Genomic DNA, 27,365 nt, shown 5'->3' with positions numbered 1-27,365 from the left:
GATCACCTGTGTTAAGAAATTATCATCAGTCCAATGCAGAAATCTCCTTAGTGCTTATGCCTGGTGCTGTGCCTAGGCAGATGTCAAGGCGGTTAAAGTCTTCCATAAGTATGAGGGTCTGCAACAATGGAGCATTTTTAAGATGTAGAAAAGGCTGTGTCTCCTCCTTGGTCAGGTGGCTTGTAGGAGATCCATCCCACGGTCTCAGCTGTTCTAGAGCAACACTCACTCTTTAGATCAGGCCTTTGTGTAGCGTGCAACTTGTTGTCATTGCCTTCCAAGACATCACACTCTGCCAAGTCATAGAAGTTATCCCATGATGTTTCGGTTATCCAAGAAATGGTAGTGCTGCAACTGTTCACTGACTTTGGATTCCATCTGTTTGTTTGTTTCACAAGCTGTGTGTATTTGTTTACAGGCACATGCATATTGTGCTGCTTCTACAAGGAAGTTGTAAGCCTTCCCCATTATGCCATTCCTGCTCACTGTCCTCATTGCCTCAGTTCTACTTTTTCCATTCTTTGGCCACCATCAGTATAAAATAAGTCCATGGAAATCAAGGATAAAAGCACAGAAATTAATAAGTATGTTCTTATTTTTTAAAAATTTTTGAAATGTTTGAATTTTCACAGTAGAAAGAAAAAGAGCCTCAGCCCCTAGAAAAACCCTACCTTACTAATGTTAATACGAATTTGTTCCAGTTATCCATATAATTATAAGAGAGGATTTAGCATACATGCTTCAAAATATCAGAGGATGAGTTGCTGCTGCTCAGTAATTTTTGTAGCTTCTTGGAATGGAAAAAGGCCGGAGTAGGTAATTCAGGTCTTGAAGTACGCTTCACACGTTTATACCTAAAACTTTCATAGAAGAGAGTAAGCTTGCATGAAAAGCTATGGACTTTTCAGTTAGGGGAAAGTGCAAGAAGAAAACTCTGTAGGTTGTGCAGATCCTTATGACATAAACACCAAGATAACTGAGTCTCAGTTACCTATGAAGAAAACAGAAAAATGAATTACGTACTATTGGCTGCAGTTCAAAAATATCTTTCTCTTTTTGAGCTATTATGTTAGAGAAACAAATCAAATTATTCTTTGTGATGTGCTACTCCTGGAGCTTACCTTTGATTATTCTCTTTCTTGAGGCAAAATTGGGAAAGAGTATGGGATTGGATCATTACCATGCTTCCCCCAGAATATTCCAGTACTACACTGAGAAAGCAAAAGACTGTAAGAGCAGTCAAAACTGAACTGAGTGGACCTTTGTTCTAGCTCAGTATCCTATATTCTCTGCAGCTGTAGCATGTACCTGCAAGAGAGTACAAACACAGGAAAGTACATACAATTTTTCTCCCAAGCACTTTCTCAACCTGCAGCCTCTTGCATTCCGAGAATTATATGCAATATTATCTTTGTTGGCTAATTTTGGAGTGTATGCTTTCTCAAATGTTGTTTAATATCCAGTTTGGTTATAGGTGGAATAGGAAATAGGAAATACCTTTCACTCTCACGTGGTAAGAGATGTAAAAGTGTGGAATAGAAATATTTATTGATGATTACTGTTTCTACAAGCTTACTAGAAATTTCATTATGTCCTATCTCTAGTACTTTGAGAACCAGCAGGAGAAGTTGTACCACAGCTGTAGAATATGCTTGAAGTGGAGGGCTGTGTAGGCGAGCTCCCTGCTTTGTTGTGTGCCTGGGAGTTCATGAACTGACTGTGCTGTGACTCAGAGGTAAAAGTCAGAAACTATGTCCAGAATTTTTTAAACAACACAGTACAACATGATTCATTTGCTCTGTGTTGAAGGAGCTGAGGAATCCTTTCTTCTCTGTGTGGCAAGATAGTGGTGTGGGGGTATTTTCTCACATGCCAAGTTTTGTATTCACTATGGGGAGGAAGTATTGCCTAGCTCTCCTTATTCTGCAGACTGTCTGGAAACTCTTTGAAGCTTTCAGAGCAATGCTTGCTCTTTGTGCTTTGCTCCAAAAAATATTCATGTTCTTCTATTATTCAGTTGATAGTGAGACTGAGTAGAATACAAGCAGTTAAAAATATAGTGGTTCAGCTAAAGCTGAACAGAATTTCATGGAATAAAAGCAAAGCATTTCTTTGGCTCCATGGTTTCTGCTTTTCAAAAGCATCAGTCTTGATGCAAATAGTACAGGTGTTCTAGCACCTCAAATGAAACAAACAAATAATATTGAAAGAGACATTTATTTGATAGTCTTGATCAGTGTAAATGCAGTAGGGTGTGATTGTTTGTCTTGGAAAAGGATGACAGAAAACTATCAACCTCTGAAAAATGTATAGGCAGTATGGAGAAGGTGCTTAGAGAGATCCTGCCCGCTGCTCCTCCAACCCTACAAGAAGATGACATCAAAAGAAACAAACAGGTGGCAGGTTCAGAATGAACAAAATGAATTAGTTTGCATACTGTCTCTAGAGGTTCTGAAACACCATACCTTAGGCTATTGTAGGTGATAAAGGACATCAACTTTCAAATGCTGTCAGGGGTTCAATACTGGGAGAGACTGATTTTGGGATGACTCAGTGCAGTAGTCGTTATGTCCTTGCAACGCATAGTGAACAGGTGTATGGACAAGATATGATCATAAAACAGGATGATTTTACTAGGAACCTGTCAGGCTCCCTAACACCAACAGGCTAGGTGAACAGATGCCAGTTATGGGCAGCACTGTGAGTAGCCTCCCCGCTACTTCAGGGTTTGATGTCAAGTGGCCGTGTGTCAGCACCATGGATCAATTGTCATTAGTAGCTCTTCATATGAAAAAAAAATGACTGATCTTGATCCAAAAGAAGCCTGGGGTTTTCTCTTGTGAAGTGAAATGGTTTTGTACACAGTATGCACAACGTGCTGAAGTTGTACCCACGCTTGGGAAGCTCTCTTGCCTTGCCCTGTTCCTCTTTGCCAGGTATTTCTCACATACATGCTTGTGTCTTAAACCAAATTCAGACTGCAGACTTCTCATTTTAAAGCAGAACAGGAATACCAATTTGCTCTTAATTCTTATGGAACAGATATTCTAACAGCTGAATATTTTAATTATGTAGGTGAAAGCTGGAGTATCATAAAAATTGACATGGCAGTCCAGTAGAGTATTTTTATACTTAGAGTTTCTTTTTTTTGTGGTTTGCTTGCTTAAGTTATTCCCAGTTAAGAACTGACTTTTTCTTGCAAGGGTGTACTTGTCTGTTTCTAGACTCAGATCTTAAGTACTTTCTCTTTACACAGAATCATAGAATGGTTCAGGTTAGAGAGGACCTCTGGAGGTCATCTGGTCCAACTCCTTCCCCTGTTCATGCAGGAGCCCTGAGAAGAGGTTGCCCAGAGCCATGTCAGCATAGCTTTTGAGTATCTCCAAGAAGGAGGGTTATCTGCACCATATCTACGAGAAACCTGTGGCCAGTGCTCAGTCACTCTTACAGTAAAGAAGTGTTTGCTGGTGTTCAGTGAGAATCCTGTGTTCCATTTTGTACCAATTGCCTCTTGTCCTGTCGCTGGGTACCATACAGAGAAGAGCCTGGCTCCATCCTCTTTGCACCACCCCTTCAGGTGTTTACAGACATTCATGAGATCCCCCTGATCTTTCTCTTCTCCAGACTGAGTAGTCCCAGTTCTCTCAGCCTCTTCTTGTAGGATGGGTGCTTCAGTCACTTCATCACCTTCATGGCTCTTCACTGGACTCTCTGCAGGATGTCCATGTCTCTCTTGTACTGAGTAGGAGACTTCTGTCTCTTTCTTCCTCCTAACCTACTTCTATCACATCCTCTGCTAACCTTTCTGGAATAAGGTGAATAAAAATGGATTTTTTTCTTACAGCTAATATGGCTTAGCTAATATATTAAATAGCAGTAAAATTTAGCAAGAACATAAGTTGACTCTGCATCTCTGTATCTGTATCTCTGTTGACTCAGCATCTCATATAAAAACTTAAATTTTTAGGTCAGTTTCATGTCAGCCAAGAAGATATGGTAACAATGGCTGCCTTCCTAAATTGCAGTTTTGACTTATTGCAGGATCATAGGATCCCACAACTGTAGAGGCTGGAAGGGATCTACCAGTCCAGCTCCCTACTAAAGCAGGTTCCCTACAGCAGACTGCACAGGAGAGCATCCAGGTAGATTTAGAATATCTCCAGAGAATGAGACTCCACCACCTCTCTGGGCAGCTTGTTCCAGTGCTGTGTAACACTCAAAGTAAAGAAGTTTTTCCTCATGTTCATATGGAACTTCCTGTGTTCCAATCTGTACCCATTGCCCCTTGTCCTCACTGACTTGACTCCTGACCATTAAATATTTATAAGGATAAGAACGCGCTCCCCCCCCCCCCCCCCCGAGTCTTCTCCTCTCCAGGCTGAGCAGTTCTAGGTCTCTTTCCTCATACAGGAGGTGCTCCATGCCCCCCTGAAGCAACACTTGAATATCACTTGCTTTTATTAAAAAAACAACATGAATAACTAACCTTTTATTTTCAGTCTAGAGAGAACTTTTTTAGCTTAAACAGGACAAATTTAAAGTACTTTGCATTCCCAAGAAAAGTGGCTCCCAGGGTACTTGTAGCTAAGGCTTACTTGAAAAATTCATCAGTGGCTCCAGCCTTGTGGATCCAAAGTTCATTAGCCCTAATTCCATGTTCCAGCTTTTCAGTCATGCTTGTACTACGCCACTGAAACCTGCCCCACTAGAAACTTAGCATCTTAGGGATAACAGCTTCTTAGCACATCTGTCTAGTGGCTGGGAAAGAGTATTGCTGCTCTGGAACATAGCATGTTCTTGCTTCCAATGCTTGGATATTCCTTCCTTCCTTCTCAGATCCGGGAGCTGGTTCCTGAGTCCCAGGCCTACATGGATCTGTTGGCTTTTGAACGCAAACTAGACCAGACCATTATGCGGAAGCGCGTGGATATTCAGGAAGCGCTGAAGAGGCCAATGAAGGTATGTCAAGAAAAATTCCTAGACTGATGTAAGGGGAAAAAAAATCCTTGTCTTAGGTGGAGGAATGATCTTTCCAGTAAAGGCCCTGTTAACAGAGACATTTTAAAATGAATCACACAAAGCTCCTAAGAACAAGCAGCTGGGGAGCAATGTGTATGGAAATATGGTGGAGGAAATTCTGTGGATATTACCAGCTATAACTTCTGAAAGTCTTTAATAAATGGAATACAGCTTATGGAAAAGAAATGCTGTTTGAAGAACTTTGTATTAGATTGACTAGAAAGACGAAAGTAAGAGTTTAGAGTGGTGTAATGAAGAAATATATTACATTTCGTATTAGTTTTCAGTCAAAATGTAAAATTGTGGAGCGAGGAAACATATAATGGGAAAAAATACTTATGGAAAAATGTTAAAGATCTTGCAAAAATATATACATTTAAATAGCCTATAAAAGGATGATTCGTGTAAGAAAAGGATGGGTGAAGTTTTTTACGATTTCTACTAGATCAAGTTCAGCACTTCCCTATTAATTTATCCTACTGAAATGATACTTTCATCAGTTTTCCAATGCCGTTTCACTGAATCACAGAAAAGACTGGGCTAAGGAGGAACTGTGGAATGCATCTAGTTCAACTTCCTGCTCAAAACAGGATTGTTCAAGGCCGCATTGAGTTGAAAATCTCTAAGGATGGAAGTTTCACAGCCTTTTTAGAACCACAGACTTAGAGCCTAGTGTTGTTCAGGCTTTGGTTTTTCTTTTTTCTTTTTTTTCCGTGTTGGAAGATAAGTTATTCTGGAGAGAGTTTTGAGGGAGATGGTTCAAACATTTTTGATTGGAGACTGCATAAAATACACTGAGCCTGTCTCTATTTCTTTGATCTTGTGTGAACAGCTGCACTGTTGAAACGGGTGACATCTGTGGTATTACTCAGAAGCAAGGAGGTCTTGATTTTCTCTGAGGTTGGTTGAGGGAGCAGGGTGATGTCATTAGCCACCTGCTAGCTCACTTTACCCCTATCAACAGCCCCTCCCAGCAGCCAATTTTTCCAGTTCTACTCCCTTCTTTCCTTTTATCTGCCTCCAAGGTAGTAGTATTCTCTCCCTCTGTCCCACGTTCTTGGACTGCACCTCTCAGAAGAGTTTCAGAATTCCTCATCCGCAGAGCGGCATCTGCTGCATGCCACTTGTGGCAAGCACCCCTGTGCTGACTTGATGAAATAGCCACCTACCCATATGTTCAGAATTCTAGAAAGAATGTTGGAGGAGGGAGTTAGGCAGGTAGGGCTTTTTGAAGTATGGACTGCAATGTGACCAGATGTACAGGCCTCCACAGCCTAAAGAAAACAGAAAGAATATTGTTCAGCTTAGAACCAGTGGGTATCATTGACAAAGAACAAGTGAGTGAAAATCTGGACAGTGCATGGTGGACATATGAAGTGGAATTTACTGGGCTAATATAGCCATCTATACTGTATTTATTTGTTTGCAGTAATAAACAAGGGGAAATGGCCTCAAGCTGCGCCAGGGGAGGTTTAGGTTGGAGATCAAGAAAATCTACTTTATAGAAAGGGGTTGTTAAGCACTGGAACAGGCTCCCCAGGGAGGTGGTTGAGTCACCATCCCTGAATGTGTTTAAAAACTGTTTGGATGTGGTGCTCGTGGACATGATTTAGTGGTGGGCTGTTAGAGTTAGAGTAGTATGGTTAGGTTGTGGTTGGACTTGATGATCTTTAAGGTCTTTTTCAACCTGAACAATTCTATGATTCTGTGATTAATAGCTCAAATTTCCTGTATCAGCAGAAAAGTTCTAGTATTACCACAGAAGACCATATTGACATATTACTGTTGAATCTGGAATACATTGTTATCAGTGTTCAAAATGAACAGTTCAAACTAGAATGGTCATGAAAAAAAAGCTTCTGGAGCCACTTAGGGAAAAGAAGACTTACCCTATGAATGTCACTTGAGTGTCACAAAGCAGGTTGGGAGGGACTGGGTGCAGCTGCCTTTTTGGTAAAGGGGTGGGAAAGTGTCAGTGTTGAGGCTAAAGGACAATGTTGACACAAGAACAAATGGGGAAGTGTGGAGCTGTTGGAGTGGGTCCAGAGGAGGGCCACAGAGATGCTCAGAGGCTGGAACACCTCTGCTATGAGGAAAGGCTGAGGGAGCTGGGGGTGTTCAGACTATAGAAGGCTCTGGGGAGACCAAACAGTGGCCTTCCAGTAATTAAAGAGAGCTTATAAACTGGAGGGAGAGTGACTTTTTACACGATCTGATAGTGATAGGACAAGGGGGAATAGCTTTAAACTAAAAGAGAAAAGATTTATATTAGATATTAGGAAGAAATATTTTACTTGATGCTAAATGTGGTGAGGGCCTGGCACTGCTGCACAGAGCTGTGGGTGCCCCATCCCTGGAAGTGTCCAGTGCCATGGATGGGCCTTGGGCAGCCTGATCTGGTGGGTGCCCCTTGCCCACGGCAGGGGGGGTTGGAACTAAATGATCTTTAAGGTCCCTTCCAACCCAAGTCCTTCTGTGATTCAGTGAAAATGTGACCAAGTAATGGTTAGGCTTGAAATTAGAAAGGTTGTAGAGAAGCAACATTTCTCTAAGTCAAGGAGGAGTAACAAAGACCTTGTTTATTAAACTGTGTCTTCATGAGTTTCTGTATGGCACAACATGATACAGACACATGAGATGTGGACTTCTGTGTTGCTGCCAGCTCAGTGACCCTATGGCTCAGTGGTGTACTCCATAAAGTACTACTAAGGTTTTTGAAAAGGTATCTAAATCTTTTTAAGGGAAATGTCTGTGCAAGCCATTCACAGAAACGTTGTAGGCAAAACAGAATCTAGGACAGTTTCAATTTAAACAAACAGTGTACTGAGAGAATTGTATTAGGAATTTTCTCATCTTTAGTTGTCAAACATAACATTTTCAATTAAAATAAAAAGCCAAATAGCTTACAGTTTCCCTAGACTGAGGAGATCAGTCTGGCAAGAGATATATCCTCTGATTAGTAGGTGATCATAGATTGAGAGTATTGGTTTATGGCTTACATTTGTCTTACTGTCCTTAGCTTTAACATGTATATTGATCTTGCAATCATTTGATCTTTGAGGGTCACCTCAGAGTCAGCAGGCTTTGGGTGGAACTACATCCTTTTGAGTGTTCATGAATTTGATCCTAGGAGTTCCAGTTGTATTCCTTTCTGGGAATTCTTGCACATTGTTATTGAGAGGACTGAATTGGCAGTGGTGCCGCACCAGTGTGTTACTGTATTCCTGATTGGCTTCTTGGCTGGATAATTACATGCTATCAGAAATTGTGCCTTACCATACTATGCTACTTGTAACTAGTTAGGGCTGAATCAAGCCACTTGGATAAAAGGCTTATAATTTTCAACACGAACCGGCAAAATGTGCATGCATTCTTAGAATCATAGAATCACCAAGGCTGGAAAAGACCTTCAAGGTCACCTAGTCCAACCACCCACCTGTCACCAATATAACCCCACTAAACCATGTCCCTCAGTACAACATCTAAACATTCCTTGAACACCTCCAAGAATGGTGACTTCAACCAGAGAGGTCTCAGAGGATTAGGGGCTTGCCAGTGTGACTCCCATCTACAAGAAGGGTCGTAAGGAAGACCCAGGAAACTACAGGCCTGTCAGCCTGACCTCGGTGCCAGGAAAGGTTATGGAGCAGATAATCTTGAGGGACAACACACAGCATGTGTGGGAGAACCAGGGGATCAGGCCTAGCCAGCATGGGTTTGTGAAGGGCAGGTCCTGCTTGACCATCCTGATCTCCTTCTATGATCCAGTGACCCGCCTGATGCATGAGGGAAAGGCTGTTGACGTAGTTTACCTAGACTTCAGCAAAGCCTTTGACACTGTCTCCCACAGTATTCTCCTGGAGAAACTGGCAGCCCGTGTGGCTTGGACAGGCACACTCTTTGCTGGGTAACTGGCTGAATGGCCAGGCCCAGAGAGTTGGTAGTGAATGGAGTTAAATCGAGCCAGCAACTGGTCATGAGTGGTGTTCCCCATGGGTAGGTACTGGGGCCTGTCCTGTTCAATATCTTTATTGATGACCCGGATGAGGGCATTGAGTGCACCCTCACTAAGTTTGCAGACAACACCAAGTCGCAAGTAACTGTCGATCTGCCTGGGGGTAGCAAGGCCCTGCAGAGGGATCTGGACAGGCTGGATCACTGGGCTGAAGCCACTGGGATGAGGTTCAACAAGACCAAGTGCCGGGTCCTGCACTTTGGCCACAACAACCCCAGGCAACGCTATAGGCTTGGGGCAGAGTGGCTGGAAGACTGTGTAGAGGAAACGGACCTGGGTGAGTCAGTCAACACTTTGCTGAACATGAGCCAGCAGTGTGCCCAGGTGGCCAAGAAGGCCAGTGGCATCCTGGCTTGTATCAGAAATAGTGTTGCCAGTAGGAGCAGGGAAGTGATCATCCCTCTGTACTCATCACTGGTGAGGCCGCATCTCAAGTACTGTGTTCAGTTTTGGGCCCTTCACTACAAGGAAGACATTGAGGCCCTGGAGCGTGTTCAGAGGAGGGCGATGAAGCTGGTGAGGGGTCTGGAGCACAGGGCTGATGAGGAGCGGCTGAGGGAGCTGGTGAAGAGGAGGCTCGGGGGAGACCTCATCACTCCCTATAACTACCTGAAGGAAGGTTGTAGTGAGCTGGGGGTCGGCCTCTTCTCTCTCGTAACTAGTGACAGGATGAGAGGGAATGGCCTCAAGTTGTGTGAGGGGAGATTCAGGCTGGACATTAGGAAGTAATTCTTTTCTGAAAGAGTGGTCAGGTGCTGGAATGGGCTGCCCAGGGAGGTGGTGGAGTCACCGTCCTTGGAGGAGTTCAAGGAATGTTTAGATGTACTGAGGGACATGGTTTAGTGGGGTTATATTGGTGGTAGGTGGATGGTTGGACTGGATGATCTTGTAGGTCTTTTCCAACCTAGCTAATTCTATGATTCTATTAATCTTATAACCGGAGTGTTGACCACGATGTCTGCAGGCCGTGTACCTATTTCTGGGAGGACTACCAATCCCCCAGCCTCCAATAATCTCCCCCAAGTCCACATCACTTTGGTCCTACATGCACCTTCCAAGGCCATTCTATTGTATGGGTACCTGGTTCTAGATTCTCAGAGGCAGGGAGCAGAAGATTATTTTCATTGCCAGTTTGGGGTCTTACCTGATTATCAGTGCCTGTAATTTGGATCCTAAGTGGGGAGCCCCGTGTTGTCTGTAGCATCTTCAGGGTACTGGGTCTGCCATCTCTAGGCCTTTCATTCAGATCCTGCAGAGTTTTGTAGAGTCACTTTGTCCTCCCCTGCAGGGACTGACAGTCTGTCCTCAGGGCAGCCTTAAGAATACCGTTATAACATTCAATAAGGCCTGCTCCCATTGTATTATATGGCAGGTGGAATCGCCTCTCAGTGTTATTTTCTTCTGCCCAGTGTTGTACCGTTGTGCCAGTGAAATGAGTCCCTTGGTCACTCTCAATGACTTGAGGCATCCCATAGGCAGCCATCAACTTGGTGAGTGCCTTGATGGTATATGCCTGGCTTGGTCTTGGCACTGGACAGGCCTGCATTAGCCCACTGGCTGTGTCAGTGCAAGTCAGGGCATATCTTGCCGCCTCAGACCGAGGGAGAGGCCCAATGTAATCAGCCTGCCATCACTGGAGAGGATTGTGTCCTCTAGCAAGATGGGCCACTGTTTCAGGCAACGCTCTCGGTCTCATCTTGGAGTAAACATCACAGTCTCGGCATGCCTGGACGATACCAGACAGTTGTATGGGCAGCCCCCATGCTTTAGCATCTGCCCACATTGTCTTTTGACCAGCATGCTGCAGCTTCTAATGTAACCAGCGGGCGATGTTATCGGATGGTGAATCCTCAATCCATCGGACTCGAGCCTGTGTGTTGGCTTCATCGCTTCCCGGTGACTGTAGAGACTGGTGGCCAGAAACATGGTAAATGTGTATGGTCCTGTTTAACCACATTCCATGTGTCTGTATGGGAACTGCTGAGTCACGGCCTGAACTGCTGATTGAGCACCTGGAGGAAAGACCCAGCCAGCCCTGGGAGCACAGGTGGAGGCAATTCACTGTGTGACCAGAAGGGCTGGAGCCTGGCTCCACCCCTCTTAGGCCTCATTGAAGGGCTGACTGCCCCTGAGGAAGGATCTCTTTCTAGAGATCCCTTCTTGGTGGAAGCTTTTCCCTGCAAGCCCAGAATCTTCTGATACCGGTGAGTGATCTACTTCTCTTTCCTTGTAGCACCTTGCTCTTGTGCTGGTCCTTCCACCTCTTTTGTAACGCCTTTTCTGTTGTGTTGGTCTTTCCAATTGCTACAATGTTGAACCGCATATCTCTGCCCCAGATTGGTTGGGTGTGAATAGTCCATTCCTTAGTGGCTCACTGTGCAATCCAAAGAGTTAGCCCCTGGTATGCAGCCTAGCTTTCTGTGTGGATATTCAGATATCATCACCAGGTTCCTTGGTCATAACCATCCACATGGCTCACACTTCTGCCCCTTGGCTACTCTGACCATCTGTTGATGGTATGCCACTGCTCTCCTGTTGCTTGGGATACCGTTGCTGGACCCATCCGTATACTAGGCATCTTCAGGAATGGGATATTTCCCTTCCTGAATGGGACTCTTCTCCTGTGGAGCAACCACTGTCTCCTCTGGCGTGTCACTGTGGTACATCACCAGGCCTAGATTCTTCTGAAGCTCTTCTTTCAACAGTGACAAAGACAGAATACTCCTCTGGCTGAGATAGGCAACCCATCGTGTCACTGCCTGCTCTTGGGCCACCCCTGTCTTAGGAAGGTGGGTCAGATCTTTCACCCACCCCTGAATTGGCAAGGTGGTCTTAACTATAACTTCAGCTGTTTTGATTATTGGCTCTACTGCCTGTAATGTAATGTGGAGTAGGTGGCCAATAACTGTTTTTCAGTTATACTATACCTCTCTTCTGCTCCATTCCAGACCTGAGACCAGAACCCAACTGGGGTTTGAACGAAGTTCTGGCTCTGCCATAGGCCCCAGCCAAACCCGTCCTGAGTTACATGGACGTATAGTTTTGCTGGAAGCGTGGAATTATATATACGCAGAGCCTGGGCCTCTGTGACAGCTAGTTTTGCTTGCTGGAAGGCCTATTGTTCCGTTGTCCCCCAGTCCAATTTCTGGCCTTTCTTTGTCTTTCTTTGTGAGTCAGTATAAAGGCCTCAGCAGCTGTGCTAAGTGAGGCATAAAAGAATGCCAGTATCCCAGTATACTCCAAAATTCTTGCAGCTGCCTTGACATGGTGGGGACAGGGAACACCTGAACCTTGTTTGTTATCACACTGGGTAGTACTTTAGTCTCCCTTGACCAAACCACACCCAGGAATTTCACTGACAGGCTTTGTCCTTGCACCTTCTGTGAGTTTATAGCCCACCCTTTCTCTTATAGATAGGCAGTAAATTCATTGACTGCCTTTCCTAATGCCTCCAGTGAGCCAGATGTCAACATGAGATCATCAATATAGTGGTACAGTATGATGTTATTGTGATTATTCCAATCTGCTAAGTCATGCACCACTAAGTTATGACAGTAGGTGAGTGCCCATACCCTTGTGGCAGGACCTGAAAGGTCCACCGCCCGCCTCCCCGTGTAAATGCAAACTGATCTTGCGGTTCTTCATGGATGGGAATACCGAAGAATGCATTTTCCAAGTCTAGGACACAGTGGTAGGTTTCTCTCTGCTACTCAATGTGTCCATCAGGGAGGCGATATTGGGCACAGCTGCATGAGTGGTGTGACCTTATTTAATTCTCTGTAATTCACTGTCATTCTCCACGTGCTATCTGACTTTTGTACTGGCCGTATGGGGGAATTACACAGGCTATGTTCAGGTCTTATGATTCCTACTACTTCTAGGTCCTGCGCTGTTCTTGAGGTATCCTCTTGCCCCCCACCAGGAGTCTATGCTGTTTAGAATTAGTAATCTGGCACGGCTCTGGCAGGCAAATAGGCTCATGTTTCATATGGTCTCTTAATATTGCTTGCACTGCCTGGATACTAATCCATCTCTCTCTCTGTCTGAACCCTCCCACGGCCATCTGGAGAGTCAGACCCCATAGTATGTCTGTGCCCAGTATATACTCTGGGACTGGGGCAATAGACACCTAATACTCCCAGGGTGGGAGATGCCCAACCCCCAACTTCAGCCATGTCTGGGTTATGGGGATGGTCTATCCCCTAAACCCGCCAATCATCGCTCTATCTCCATGGAATTTAGTTGGATCACCATGAATAATCAAGGTTTCTGCACAGTGTCTAGTAATGCTGTCACTCACTGTATGTTCTTCTGGGACCGAAAAAATAGTTAATTCAACATAGGGCCTCTGGTCCCATCTGGGGGCCCTAGGTGCAGGGAAGCTGGCATCCCCCATTACGCAAGTAACTGCGCAGTCACCAATTCTTTGTCCTCAGGTGGCTCAGGCATAGCAGCCCGGGTCACTTGAGGAGGCTTTTTCCTTTTGTTAGGAACTATGAAATCTTCTAAGTTCCATCTTCTTGTTGGTACTTCTTCAGTAATTCTTACCACTACTATTTTGGGGGTATTTTGAAACTTTTGATTTTCCACCAGCTGCCCCCCAGCACGAGAAAGATGTGGAGCTCTTGGAACGGGTCCAGAGGAGGGCCACCAAGATGATCAGAGGCTGGAGCACCTCTCCTATGAGGAAAGGATGAGGGAACTGGGCTTGTTTCTCTTGGAGAAGAGAAGGCTCTGGGGAGACCTCATTGTGGCCTTCCAATACTTGAAAGGAGCGTATAAACAGGAGGGGGTACAACTGTTTCCATGGGTGGATAGTGATAGGACAAGGGGGAATGGTTTTAAACTGAGACAGGGGAGATATAGGTTAGATGTTAGGAGGAAGTTCTTCACACAGAGGTTGGTGATGTGCTGGAACAGGTTGCCCAAGGAGGTTATGGATGCCCCATCCCTGGAGGCATTCAAGGCCAGGCTGGACGTGGCTCTGGGCAGCCTGGTCTAGTGGTTGGCAACCCTGCTCTCAGCAGGGGGCTTGAAACTAGATGATCATTATGGTCCTTTTCAACCCAGGCCATTCTATGATTCATTAATATTTAGTAGTAGCAGCTATGCTACAGCAGATGCTGCTAATACTCTTTCCTCTGTTGTTAAGGAAGTTTGTTCTAATTTATTAAAAAATTCTGTCATCTTGGAATGGTATTTAATACTGGAACCATTGTCTCATATAGGTCCCCATTCTTCAATAATTTGCTCAACACTCTGTCATAGGGAATCCAGGAATTTCCCCCAGGAATTCCTCTTTTGGAATATTAGGGATCCAATGACCAGCCAACGCATTATCTTTTTAAGGTAACCCATCCTAAGTATGTATACTGCTATTACACCTGGCTGGCTCACCAAGTGTAATGTGGTGGTAAGTGCAACAATGACAGCAAAGCAGCAAGGTCCCAGGCTGCAGTGAGTGAGGGTTTGCTCAAATGCAACAGCAGTGAGCACAGAAATAAAGGAAAGAAGCTACTTGCCTCCAGAAGGCCTCAGGTACACAGGGACCTCCTGAGACATACCCTTAACTCCACTGCCAACCCTTAAATGAGGTCTGCATGCACCTGAGCTCCCCTGGGCTGCCCCTGCCTTCCCACCAGGTGCTCAGTCACTGTTTCAAGCTGTGACTTAGCATTTCCTCTACAGGTGTTATTGTCCAGTTTCCCAGATAAAAAGGTGTTGTGCCAATATAGTCAGTCTCAAGCTTTCTTGAGCACAGCTATTCCCATGTAGCTTTTATGAAGAGCCAGTAATGCTGGCAACACTAGACTTGAATAAGGAGGGGTGGCAGTGCGAATACTTGAGAAAGAAAGAAGTAAAAAGTAAAGCAGCAGCTCATAAGGGAACAAATAGGAGGCAAATGTGTTGGCAGCAGCCTCAAAGAGGTAGTTGTGGAGGCTGAAATGCTTCCAGGTCATTACAGTGCTGCATAGTGGAGGACCCATTTGTCTGTTCCAGTAATGTTCATTGCTCAAGTGCTTTTTTTCGTAGTTGTTTTTAGACCACTTCCCACAATTTCTTTGGCAGATCTGACTGTATTCTGTAAGTTGGGTCTAGAGTTACTGATTGTGACAACTGCGATGGCTGACACCTGATTGCAGTTTACTATGTAAGCTATTTTTAAGGGTGGTGGTCCAGCTACAGAAAGGGAGACTGGTATTTGCTATGACCCTGAGGATCACCTGGTGTGGTAGGTCTCTCAGAGGGAGGCCAGGGGTGGGGGAAGGGAGAGATTGTGCCATCTGGAATGCAGGTTGGAGGGGCAGGAAGGATCGGAGACTGCCTCATCAAGTAAGAAGTCTGAAGCACAAGCAGATATTTGGGGACTTCTGAGAGAGAGAAGGCAATAGCACAAACACTGTTGTATCTTAAAGAATTAAAAGAAAAAAAGAGAATTCTGTGTCTCCCTGAGAAGTTATCCTACAGAGTTTCCTACGCCCAGCAAGTTACTAAGTTGCTGGACTAAGGGTAAGCGTAAAGAAATGAATCACCACCAGTGACACTTTAGCAGGGAAAACATAGTTTAGAAACACTTCAGATCTAAGAAAAAAAAAAAGGTTTTATTTAAGCTCCAACAAATATGAGTTTTCTTTCTTTGTGCTCCCTTATTCTGCTTCTACTGAAGACTTTTTTCTAGATTTAAAGCCTCTTTGGTACTGGAAGCCTGTTGCATTTGCTCGGTTTCCCTAGGTACGTATTATGAGTCAGGAGCAAGGGTATTTCTGTGTGTTTCATGGGTTATGATCACTGCCTTAATAGTGTTGTAATTCTTCAGTATCTTTTGGATCAATCTCCAAAGGAGACCCGCAGGGTACAAGTTACATGTTTTACTTATCAGTTTGAATGTCTTTGTTTAGCAGAGATTAAAGGCTCAGCTTTCCACCACACTTGCAGATGTCAGTAATACCTGCAGGTTTAAAGACAGCTATTGCTTAGAATTTTTATTTGTAATTATTCTTAGATTCTTAGAATTAGGCATCGTCATTAACTCAGTTTTAGGTGGACTGTATAAGGAAGCTAGAAACTGAAAGCTAAGAGAAAGGAAGATGTCTAAAATATTCAGATGTGATCAAGATCACCTTCTATTACAGAAGATTGTTAGTGATGATGTGTCAAATTTTGTGGAAAACAGACACAATTCCTACTTGGATATGGGCAAATATGAGGAGAGATGGAGTTGCCAGGGTAAAAAGAAGAATGGAAATAATGCCATTGGAAATCAAAAGGAGAGGAAATGGAATCAGAGATAAAACTGAAATATCACTAGAGAGTCCAGAAGGAACTATTAAGAGAAAAAGACCACTCCAGTACATAGAACTGGGATTGCAACATGTTTGATTAAAGTGAAATGGAATAAAAAAGAAGGCTAGGAAGCAGGGATGTGCCAGTGCGGATGTCGGGGCAGGAGGGTGTTGAGGACTATACCAGGCTGTGCATGATGGTGGAGGTAAGATGGGGCATAGGGCATGTGATTTGCAGCAGTAGCTGGATTCTTTAATGCAGTTTAGAAATCTGAACTGATGCAACTATGAAGAATGTTCATGTAGCAGGAGATGTGCAACTGAATTTTAGCAATCTAGCTAGTGTCTAGGAAGGAAGGGCGTTATATGGTGCTTTCCTTACAACGACATCTCAAATATCCAAACCATAAGTACAGGATCTATAGCCCTCGTAGGTTTGGCCCTGCAGCGTCCTGTCTTTCTCACTTACAACATATTCATATACATGCAAATTCTCTACTGAAAAATCTTTCCTGTGGCTGCCTTGAGTCCTGGACTTAACCTAGATATGTCCTTTTCTCTTTTTGTGTAACAGCAAAAGCGGAAGCTGAGACTTTATATCTCCAACACATTTAATCCTGCAAAATCTGACGCTGATGACTCTGATGGCAGCATCGCATCGTGGGAGCTTCGAGTGGAGGGGAAGCTCCTGGATGACGTATGACTTACGTGTGCTTCAGTGGGGCTGGGAAAGAGAGATTGTCCTGTAGGGTGATGGGCTTTATTGGGAGCATTCACTCAGTCAAGACATTTCTAAATGGTGGCACTGGCTTATTGCTGCTAGGAAGGCAGTATGTCCAGCGGGAGTGAGGGATACAGCCATAATGGCAATGCTGGGGTGGGCAGCAGGAAACAGAGCAGACTGAAGGACAGAACAGGTAGGATGATGTAGAAGGAGTACTGCTTCAAAGATATGACAGGATCCAGGCCATGAGAGGGGTGGCAGGTCAGACCTACAGCAGCCCATTGCATCTTGTGAGGGGTAGGACAGTAAAGAGAAGGGCATTGTTCATTTTCTTGGGGAGTGCAAGAGGGTCTATGGATGGTCAGAGCAAGGATGGAAGAGAAGTTTTATTACCTGAAGCAATCAGAAATATCTGTGATGGTTTTCACTTTCATTTGTGAAGACTTGGCTTTCCCAATAAGGGTGTCAGCTATTTACATAGACTTCACAAGCTAAGTATTTCATAAGATAAACAGATGGAGAAAGCAAATCATTCAATGTGTGTCTATCTGGAGATAACAGTGCGTGAATCAGAATCTTGCTAGAAAATGAAGGGTAAACAAACTGCAGCATCTGGAAACTGAAGTTAGACAAATTCAGATTAGAGTATATGTTTTAATAACAAAAAAAAGTTCATTATTGGAAAAACCTGCCACTTTTTATCATGGCATCTCAGTTACTGGCAAATTTTAAACTGAAGGAGGATGTCCTTCCAAGTAATTTCCAGTAAATAAGAATAAAATCATTGAAACCTCACCTGGAGCACTGCGTCCAGATGTGGAGTCCGCAGTATAGGGGAGATGTGGACCTGTTGGAGTGCGTCCAGAGGAGGCCCACAAAAATAATCAAAGGGATGAAACACCTCTCCTACGAGGACAAGCTGAGAGAGCTGGAGAAGAGAAGGCTCTGGGGAGCCCTGAGAGTGGCCCTGCTGTATCTAAAGGGGGTTGTAAGAAGGAAGAGGACAGACTCTTTTGTGAGGTCTGCTGTGATAGGGCAAGGGGAAATGGTGTCAAACTAAAGGAGGGGAGATTTAGACTGGATGTTAGGAAGAAGTTGTTCACAATAAGGTGGTGAGGCGCTGGTACAGGTTGCCCAAAGAGGAAGTGGATGCCCTGTCCCTGGAGATGTTTGAGGTGAGGTGGGATGGGTCTCTGAGCACCTGATTGAGCTGTAGGTGTCTCTGTTCACAGCTGGGGAGTTGGACCTGATGGCCTTTAGAGGTCCCTTCCAACTCAAATGATTCTATGATTGAAAGAAACACTGTGGAGTGTGTTGTCCAGAAAGTGAGATTATGTGATCATAGATCTCCCAGCTTTTAATTCTACAGTATGAACTGTAGAGTAAACAACGAATACTGCTAATTAGCTTACAGGACAGAATGTAAAAGGAAATACTTAGCATATGACTAATCTGTAAGACTTGCTATTTGATAATTTAGACCAAGAATTTGGCATTTATGAAAAAATACAAACTTAAAAGGCATACAGTGACCTTGTTCACATCGCAAGAGTTCATTAACATAAGATTAAAAGAGTCAATGAAGTTTTTTCCTTCGCTGTGTGCTGTTCTACCACTGCTAGATTTTCGCCTATTTCCCTGCATTTGTCAGAGGGAAAATTCGATTAGATTGATCACACTTGTGATCTGTATGAGTAAAGAGCCAGAGAAGAAAGCACCTAACACAGGCTATTGTATACAGTCTAAAACATTTATGTTTCTTCTGATTATACAGCTCAGCAAACAGAAACGGAAGTTTTCATCTTTTTTCAAGAGTTTAGTCATTGAACTGGACAAAGATCTTTATGGACCTGACAACCATCTTGTGGAGGTAGGAAATTCATGCACCTTTGCATGCATACGCTGTACTAGCACAGATAAACAGCTATGTGCCTGTTGCCTACCTTGTTTAAGTTACGTTGAATTTATTATCTCAAGGTGTTTTCAGAGGTTTCAAAGTATCATTCTTTTTTGGAATGTTTACTAACAGAATCTATATAGCATGAAAACATAAGTGTAGTAGTGATGTAGTGTGACTCTTAGAAAAAGAATGCATGTAATGAAAAAGTGTGCACATTTCTCCTGACAGGTAAAGCATACTGGCATCCAGACAGGTTATAGAACAGGCTACAACAGCCTTGTAAGGGCAGAGCAAGAAATGATGTGGGTTTTTTGTTTGGTTTGTTTTTGTTTTTAATTGGAAGTTGTTCGAGGGCTTACTGCTTGTCTTATTTTTGTTTGGAGCGCTGTGCAAGATGCGCCATCGATGGACACGCAGTTTTCTGTATCATGTTAATGCTTTAGGGCTAAAGGCTTGCTTTATTTATTTTTGGCAGTGGCACAGAACTCCCACTACTCAGGAGACTGATGGCTTCCAGGTGAAAAGACCTGGTGATGTCAGTGTGCGCTGCACATTGCTCCTGATGTTGGATTACCAGGTCAGTGTATGCTTTTGTCATGGAAAGTACACCTGTTAGGGCATACTGCAACAGAGCAAATTCATCCTGTCACGTTCATCAAGAAATAATAAATGTGGACACAGAGTGTCACATTGTCCAAAGAGATTATAATTATACCAACCTGCCAGATGATTTAAAATATTAGGAGGGCACATCAAATGAGTTTCTATAGTAGTCTGGCAAAATACTATTCTTGGCGTGATGAAGATTAGTATTACCTGCAGAAAGATTATACATTGCCCCCTCAGACTTCTTGCTAAATAGTCAGGTAAGATGCACATGAAGGGGAGGTTTCCTGTATGCTACATTTCAAAGGCCTTTCTGTTGCTGAAGGTACCTGAACCAGCTGTGCAGCTGTGGCAGTGTATTGTCAGAGCAGACACACAGCTTTCTGACATTGTTAAATTTTGGTTATACTGTCACTCTGATCTGGCATAAAATATTGCCTGCATGGGTTAGACTTGGCATTACTGTCAAGGCTTTTTAAGCATTCCTGCTTCCTCTCTTTTACCAGTAGTAGTTCTATTATACTGTATGTATCTGGACTGAACGCACACAAAAAAAAGTGAGATCCACTTCAGAGCTAGCAAAGCTTACTTCCAAATCAGTTTCCTGATTCCAGTCACAGGAAACAAACGAAACAAACAAAAAAAAGGAAAAGTTAAGATAGTCTTCCTAGAATAGAAAATGTTATTAATTTTAGAGAGCACATGACTTAACTGAGATGCTGATATAGCGGCAATCATTATTGTTAGGAAAATATAATTAGAGTTTATGATCACCATTATTATAAATTTATGCTTTTAGATGTTTTCTTACCCTGAAGTTTTGTCTTGTTATAAATCCGACTTTGGATGACCTGAAACCCAACAAGGTAATCCTTGCAGAAGAATGTAGCAAATATTACTCATGAATATGAGTACACTAGAAGAGGCACCAGACTCCAGGGTACCTAAAGAATGTATGTTGCTAAAAATGTAAAGCAGGGTAATTGAAGAGTTGTACTACAGAAGTCAGGAAAAGAAATAGATTCCATTGACAAGTTGTGATCGGGTACGTTTTCTGATATGCAGCAGCACTGTGGGAACATGCCTGAAAAAAAGAGTTCCAAGGGAGTTTGTTGATGGGAGGCAGCTGAACGATTATTAGAAATAGCAAAGTATCATCCTGAATCCTTGCTCTCTATTTGTGGCTAACCTCTGATAGTTCAGAGGCAGGATCATTCTTCTTTGTCTTCCACTCCCTAAAGCCAAATTGTGCATAAAAAGTAAACAGAAAAACTCTTTTCTGGCTCTGTGTGCAACTCATTATCTAAAGCACATGATACAGGTAGCCTGTTTGCATGGCACATGTACAGTGTCCTTTTTTCTTTTCAAACACTAGACATGGAATAACTGTGGTGGTGGTGCACATCTGAACAGTTTATATTTATGCAACCTCCACCATTGAAAGGGGTATTTCACCTGTGGAACAAAGTCCCCAGAAAATTAAAGTTAAAACTCTATCCGTGCAGGTGTCCACTTCTCTCTCTATTGCCGTCTCTCCTTTTCATTTTGTTGCAGCCTCCACAGTTTAAACTGGACCCACGATTAGCCCGTTTGCTGGGGATACACACGCAGACGCGATCAGCCATCATCCAGGCTCTCTGGCAGTACATCAAAACAAATAAGCTGCAGGATTCCCATGATAAGGAATATATTAACTGCGACAAGTACTTCCAACAGGTAACTCCTTTTGGACACAGTATCTTTCAAGGCAATCTATAATATCCACCTGCAAATTTTGGATGGAACAAAATTTCTGAATTTTCTCTTAATAATTTGCAGTCTCTTCAGTACTGAATGGCTTTCAACAGACATTACGACTCATAAAATAATAAAAGTAAGCACCTCCCCCATTTGCCAATGTTGTCAAGAATCTGATGGTTTATGACTTGTGCAAAAGCTGTAGCCTTTCCAGGAAGAAAAGTTTTTTCACTGTCTTGATTTATAGTTGTGTTGTTTTTTTTTTTCCTTAGTGTAAGATGATATCTCAGTAACATGATAAAGTCTGCTGCTTTGGAATACCAGATCATATGTATAGCCTTTTCCATCCCTTCTTTTTCTCCATCTATGAGAAGCAGAAGACATGAAAGATAGGATTAGAAAAGCTATCTTTTTCCTAAATCTGCTTCAAATTATATAATACACTCAATGATCTGCATGATGTTTTCAAAGTAGCACACTTTTTTTTTGTCTTTCATAACAACCTCTAGAATTAACCAAGAAGAATGCTTGGAGGGATCTCCACCCTTTCTGTAAATAAGATGACATTTATTTAGTAAAAGTGATATTATCTGAGCTATCATTATCTTAAGTGGCTTTGTTTTTCTGTAGCTTCCAGGATACCTAATTTATTTTGAAAGTTCTTAAAGGGAGGGTTTGTGAGCCAAGTGTAACACCTGGCATTTGGCCTTGTTTAATATCATGTGATTGAATTTGGCCTATCGGTCTAGTTTATCCAGATTGCTCTGCAAATGTTAGTCGTAGTTAGACCAATACTGAGCCCTGGGGAATGCCACTGTTGACTGTCCACCATCTGGATTGGACTCTGTTCACTCTGACTCTTTGAGACCAGCCATACTGCCAGTTCTTCACCTAGTGAACTGTATACCTGTAAGTCACAGAATCAAAGAATTGTAGAATCATTTAGGTTGGGAGAGACCCGTAAGAAGTCTGTTTACCCAGTACTGCCAAGTCTACTACTAGACCATGTCCCTGAGCTCCACATCTACAGGCCTTTTCAATACCTACAGGGATGGTGACTCAGCTACTTCCGTGGGCAGCCCATTCCAACACTACATAATCCTTACACTGAAGAATTTTTTTCTAATACCTAACCTAAGCCTCCCTTGGTGCAACTTGATGCCATTTACTCTCCTCCTATCACTGAAGAACAGCCAATTTCCTCCTCTCGCCCCAGCTTTTTTTTTGCAGACATCCATTTAAGTGGAGTACTTTAGAGGAAAGTCTTTTCACCTGTTCAGTGTCAAAACTTTCAGTAGGAAAAAAGACTATTTCTGAAAAATCTGGGTATAAGGAGTGGTTCTAGACTAGTGGCAAGATACTGTAGTTACTCAGAAAATTTCTGTAAACTACAAATGTTGATGCTTCCCAAATTTATTTTTTTCCCCTGAACTTAGCACATACTTAGCTTCTTTTTTTTTTTTCTTAAGCTTCTATTGTCCCTCTTTACTCTGCCCTTGTGAGGCCCCATCTGGAGTACTGTGTCCAGGTCTGGGGCCCTCAATACAGGAAAGATGTGGAGCTGTTGGAGAGTGTCCAGAGGAGGGCCACGAATCTCACAGAACCACAGAATTGTAGGGGCTGGAAGGGACCTCTAGAGACCATCGAGTCCAACCCCCCTGCCAAAGCAGGCTCCCTAGAGCAGGTTGCACAGGTAAGTGGCCAGGCAGGTCTTGAATGTCTGCAGAAAGGAGACTGCACATCCTCTCTGGGCAGCCTGTTCCAGTGCTCCGTCACCTCACTGTGAAGAAGTTCTCATGTACATCTGTGCAGAACTTCCTATGCTTCAGTTTGTGGCTGTTTCCTCTTGTCCTATCACCGTGCACTGCTGAAAAGAGTCTGGCCTCGTCCCTTTGCCTCCCCCACCTTAGATATTTATAAACATTAATCCGATCCCCTCTGAGTCATCTTTTCTCAAGGCTGAACAGATCCAGGTTGCTCAGCCTCTCCTCATAAGAGAGGTGCTCCAGGCCCTTTATCATCTTTGTGGCCTTCCACTGGACTCTCTCCATGAAATCCCTGTCTTTTTTGTACTGGGGAGCCCAGAACTGGACACAATACTCCAGGTGAGGCCTGACCAGGGCAGAGCAGTGGGGGAGGATCATGCTCTTTTTAATGCACCCCAGGATGCCATTGGCATTCTTAGCCGCCAGGGCACACGGCTGGCTCATGGCCAATGTGTCGTCCACCAGGACCCAGAAGATGCTCAGAGGGCTGCAGCACCTCCCCCACTGTTAAGGGTCTAAGGCCAGTTAGGCCCAGTTCCATGACTAATGGGGTAGGGGGACCCAACAACCCACGCCCCTGGAAAGGGTGGAGGAGGAAAATGGGATAGGGTAGGGAGACTGGCCTAAAAACAAAAGAGTTGCAACAATCTGAGGGGGAAAGTTAATTTACTAAATATGATATTGTAATGCATGATAACACAGTATAATACAATATAATTAGAACTGAGACTAATAAATAGAGTGTCCAAAACCAAAGGCCTTACTATTGTGCTGAAGGTGAGATGTCTAGGGAGCGTGTACTGCAGGGATGAGTAGTAGAAGAAGGGACATCTCGTGACTTGCAGTTTTATCTTTCCCTTGAATGGAACAGTGGAAGTCTTCTGGAATGTGTAGTAGTTCTTCTCTTCTGAGAACCAGGTACCCAGAAATACTGTCAATCCATGGAACTGGAGCATTAACTCTTTAATTCCCAGTGCACTACATGATGTTATGATGTGGAATACTGATAACAAAAATCATTAAATCTCTCAGCCTATGAAGACAGGCTGAGGGAGTAGGGCTTGTTCAGCCTGGAGAAGAGAAGGCTGCGGGGTGACCTCATTGCAGCCTTCCAGTATTTAAAATGGAATTACAAACAAGAGGGGAATTGACTTTTTACAAGGGTAGGCAGTGATAGGACAAGGGGGAATGGTTTTTAGCTCAAAGAGGGAAGGCTTAGATTGGATGTCAGGGGAAGTTCTTTACACAGTGGTGAGGTGCTGGCACAGGCTGCCCAGAGAGGCTGTGGATGCCCCGTCCCTGGAGGTGTTCAGGACCAGGTTGGATGGGGCCCTGGGCAGCCTGGAGTAGTGGAGGCAGCCTGGAGGCTGGTGGCCCTGCCTGTGGCAGGGGGTTTGGAACTTGATGATCTTTGGGGTCTCTTCCAATCCAAATTATTCTATGATTATGGACTGTAGTAAAAGAAGGAAACCATGAGATACTGCAGTTCTGGGAAAGGTGCTATTTAGATTTTGGTTTAAAGTAAGTAAAACCATTTTGAATTTTGGTTTGTTTGTTTTCTAGGGGAAAAAAAAAGCCAAAACCAAATAGTTTTAAAATTCTACAATGTTTTATTGTGTTTTTCCTTGGCACAAAATATTGCAGGAAACATACCCTGGAGTAAAAAGCAGACTGCTTTTACATTTATCTGGAAAAAAAATGTTTTCTTTACAGTAAGCTGCCACAAACCCTCAGTGAGAGAGGAGGTGATCGCTTCTTTCCCATTATTAATACAGTCGATCCTGTTTACCTGATCCATGTAAACCAATAGTGGAACATCTGAAACTGTCATCATCTGTTGCAACTGCCAGAAGATTGTAAATGCAGTAGCAGTTCGTAGGGGCAGTGTCCAAAACCTGACACTGCTCAAGGAGACAGAACTATAGCTTGCAGCATCCCCTTACTTTTGAGCCAATGGTTTGCTTTCTTTCTTAACTGAAAATTAGATTTTGGACAAGGATAACATACTTTATTGTATTCCAGATTTTTGACTGTCCACGGCTAAAGTTTTCTGAAATTCCTCAGAGACTAACTAACCTGCTGCTGCCACCAGACCCTATTGTGATAAACCATATCATCAGGTAAGCTGGTCAGTCAGGTCAGCACCGTCATGGGCAAAACTTGCATAAGCACAGAAACAGCTACTGTAGCAAGGACCAGAATCCGGGTTTTCTGACATCCTAGTGAGTGCCTTGGACTTCATGTGTTTATTCTCTTTGACGTTCTGGTCTATATAATTCTGAATTATTTTCAATGGAGTGGCACCATTTCTGTATGAGAATGCAAAACTTCTCACTCTTTCTATCCATACTAAGATAATATTTAAGGAGTTGACCGGATTTTTTTCCTAATGGGGGAACAAGTCTGTATCCACTGGGGGATAAAAAGGGATTGAAATACTGTGGACATTCATTCTAACCACCCAGTTATTATGTAAAATATCCAACAGCGTAATGGTTTCAAATACAGCGGCCAATCCGTGCATGCTTGGTTGGGATTGGATCATCTGGTTTAGGTGCCATTCCTACCCTAAGAATGCAAGCTATTCAGAGATCCTCTAAAGAGTTAATCCAAAGAATCCCAAGATTCAGAGAAGGTTATTACAGCCAAGGCAATGAACTTCCTGGAATCCTTGCCAAAACGGGACTATTTTTGGCATAGTTAATGTACAACTGTACATATATGTAGGGCACATTCAGCACATTCCATACTTAAGTGACATCTTGGGAGGAGGGAAGAGATTCTTGAGGATTGCGAACTTGCTGTGGGATATTTCAATCTTTTTTTAAGTTCCTTTGTGGTCTTGATCAAAACTGAGTGTTTAAATGTTACCATTAACTGAGCTTAGGAATTTGATTTCCTACAGGATATTGACAACAAATATTCCTGAATATGCTTAAAATTGATTTTTTGGGGGTTTTTTTGTAATATATGTGGTAAGAAATTTTTAAGTTACAAAAGCTGTAAAAAATAAAACTTGTTTTTCAATTCATATGACTATATAAAATGGTAGTCTAGAAGAGCCTTGACTACTATGTGAGTTGATAACTCTGTATATACTGTCACTGAAGACTTAGTGACATTTGATGGAGCAAAAAGAAAAAGCTGAGGTCCTCAGAGGCATGTAGTCATTACCTAGGAAAAAAATGTCAAGGAACTAACTGATAGTCATTTTTTTGGAGCCATGGTGAAGAAGTTCTGGGGGCAAGATAATTTCTTTCAGCTAGAAGCTGAAGAGTGAATGTAGTCAACCACTGAAACCATTTGTCAGCCACTACCAGGAATTTTTAGTTGCTAGTGATTTTAAATATATATGCTCTTCAGATAAATCTCTAGGCCTATCTTGTACAAGAGGGTCACCTAGATTAGTTATTCATTTTAGGTTTTTAGGATGCACACAGATGAAAACAGGAGCTATTCTAATCTCATTATGGCATTTTAGAACTACTGTTCAGACACAAACCATCCCCACTTTTTGAGAAAGAAAGCAACAAAAAAAAATGGAGTGAGAATGAAGTGGAAATCAAATAGAAATGGACAGAACTTTTAATTTGAATAAATACTTTTAAAAGGTCTGTAGCCTAAAAGAGGATCCCATAAAAAATATGGAGTGGATAATAGTTTCTGAACTATGCAAAACTGAGTGCATCAGATTTAAAACTCATAGAAGTAAGATCTTCTTACATGAGCCTAAGCTGGAGCTAGAGCTATTCTTGAGTTGCAGTCCTCTTTGCTGCTGTTATTTCTGAAATTAGAGGTAGCATTTTCCACTTCTGCAAAGAAGCAAGCCATCTCTTACCGCCTTAACATTGCACAAATGTACTACGAAGTGTAGTTCTCCAATATTCTTGTATCGCAAACCCGTTAGATGTTTATTTATCCCTTTAATTACAATCATGTGTTATATAAAGATTTTAAAAGTTCCATCCACTGAGTCAGTTTCCCAAGTCTCTTTTTCTGGGCTGGATAAACCCAGCTCTGGCAGCTTCTCTGGGTAGGCATTTTCTCCAGCCCCTAGTCATCCTTGTGGCTCACTATGAGCCTTAACTCCAGAGTGACACATGGATTTCTGGTCCTGTGCCCGGAAATCCAGGCGCACAAGTGTGGCATTACAGGGGATAGCTTCCTTTCTTTCTGGAGCTGCTTTCTACTCTGTTGAGTAGAAAGTACTCTACACCTGTACCAGGTGTACGGGTGTACATAAAAAAGAGCATGGCCAGCAGGACAAGGAAGGTAATTCTCCCCCTCTACACGGACTACAGAGACCTGGTGATGC

At 43.1% G+C, this 27,365-nt stretch overlaps 1 protein-coding gene across 13 annotated transcripts in view; it reads left to right on the top strand.

Moving 5' to 3' along the window:
• Positions 1-27,365, top strand: part of SMARCD3 (SWI/SNF related, matrix associated, actin dependent regulator of chromatin, subfamily d, member 3) — a 96,582-nt gene that overhangs the window by 52,498 nt on the left and 16,719 nt on the right. For all 13 annotated transcript variants that reach the window (XM_021382098.1, XM_021382097.1, XM_021382093.1 and 10 more), the window contains 6 exons: positions 4,837-4,959; positions 16,892-17,014; positions 18,816-18,911; positions 19,417-19,518; positions 21,102-21,263; positions 25,073-25,170. In XM_021382098.1, the coding sequence (XP_021237773.1) occupies positions 4,837-4,959; positions 16,892-17,014; positions 18,816-18,911; positions 19,417-19,518; positions 21,102-21,263; positions 25,073-25,170 (704 nt within the window). The remainder of the gene's footprint in view (positions 1-4,836; positions 4,960-16,891; positions 17,015-18,815; positions 18,912-19,416; positions 19,519-21,101; positions 21,264-25,072; positions 25,171-27,365) is intronic.

The sequence above is a fragment of the Numida meleagris genome, unplaced genomic scaffold, assembly GCF_002078875.1.
Source record: "Numida meleagris isolate 19003 breed g44 Domestic line unplaced genomic scaffold, NumMel1.0 unplaced_Scaffold180, whole genome shotgun sequence".
NCBI lineage: Eukaryota > Metazoa > Chordata > Aves > Galliformes > Numididae > Numida > Numida meleagris.
This window is presented reverse-complemented; position numbering and strand designations above follow the sequence as displayed.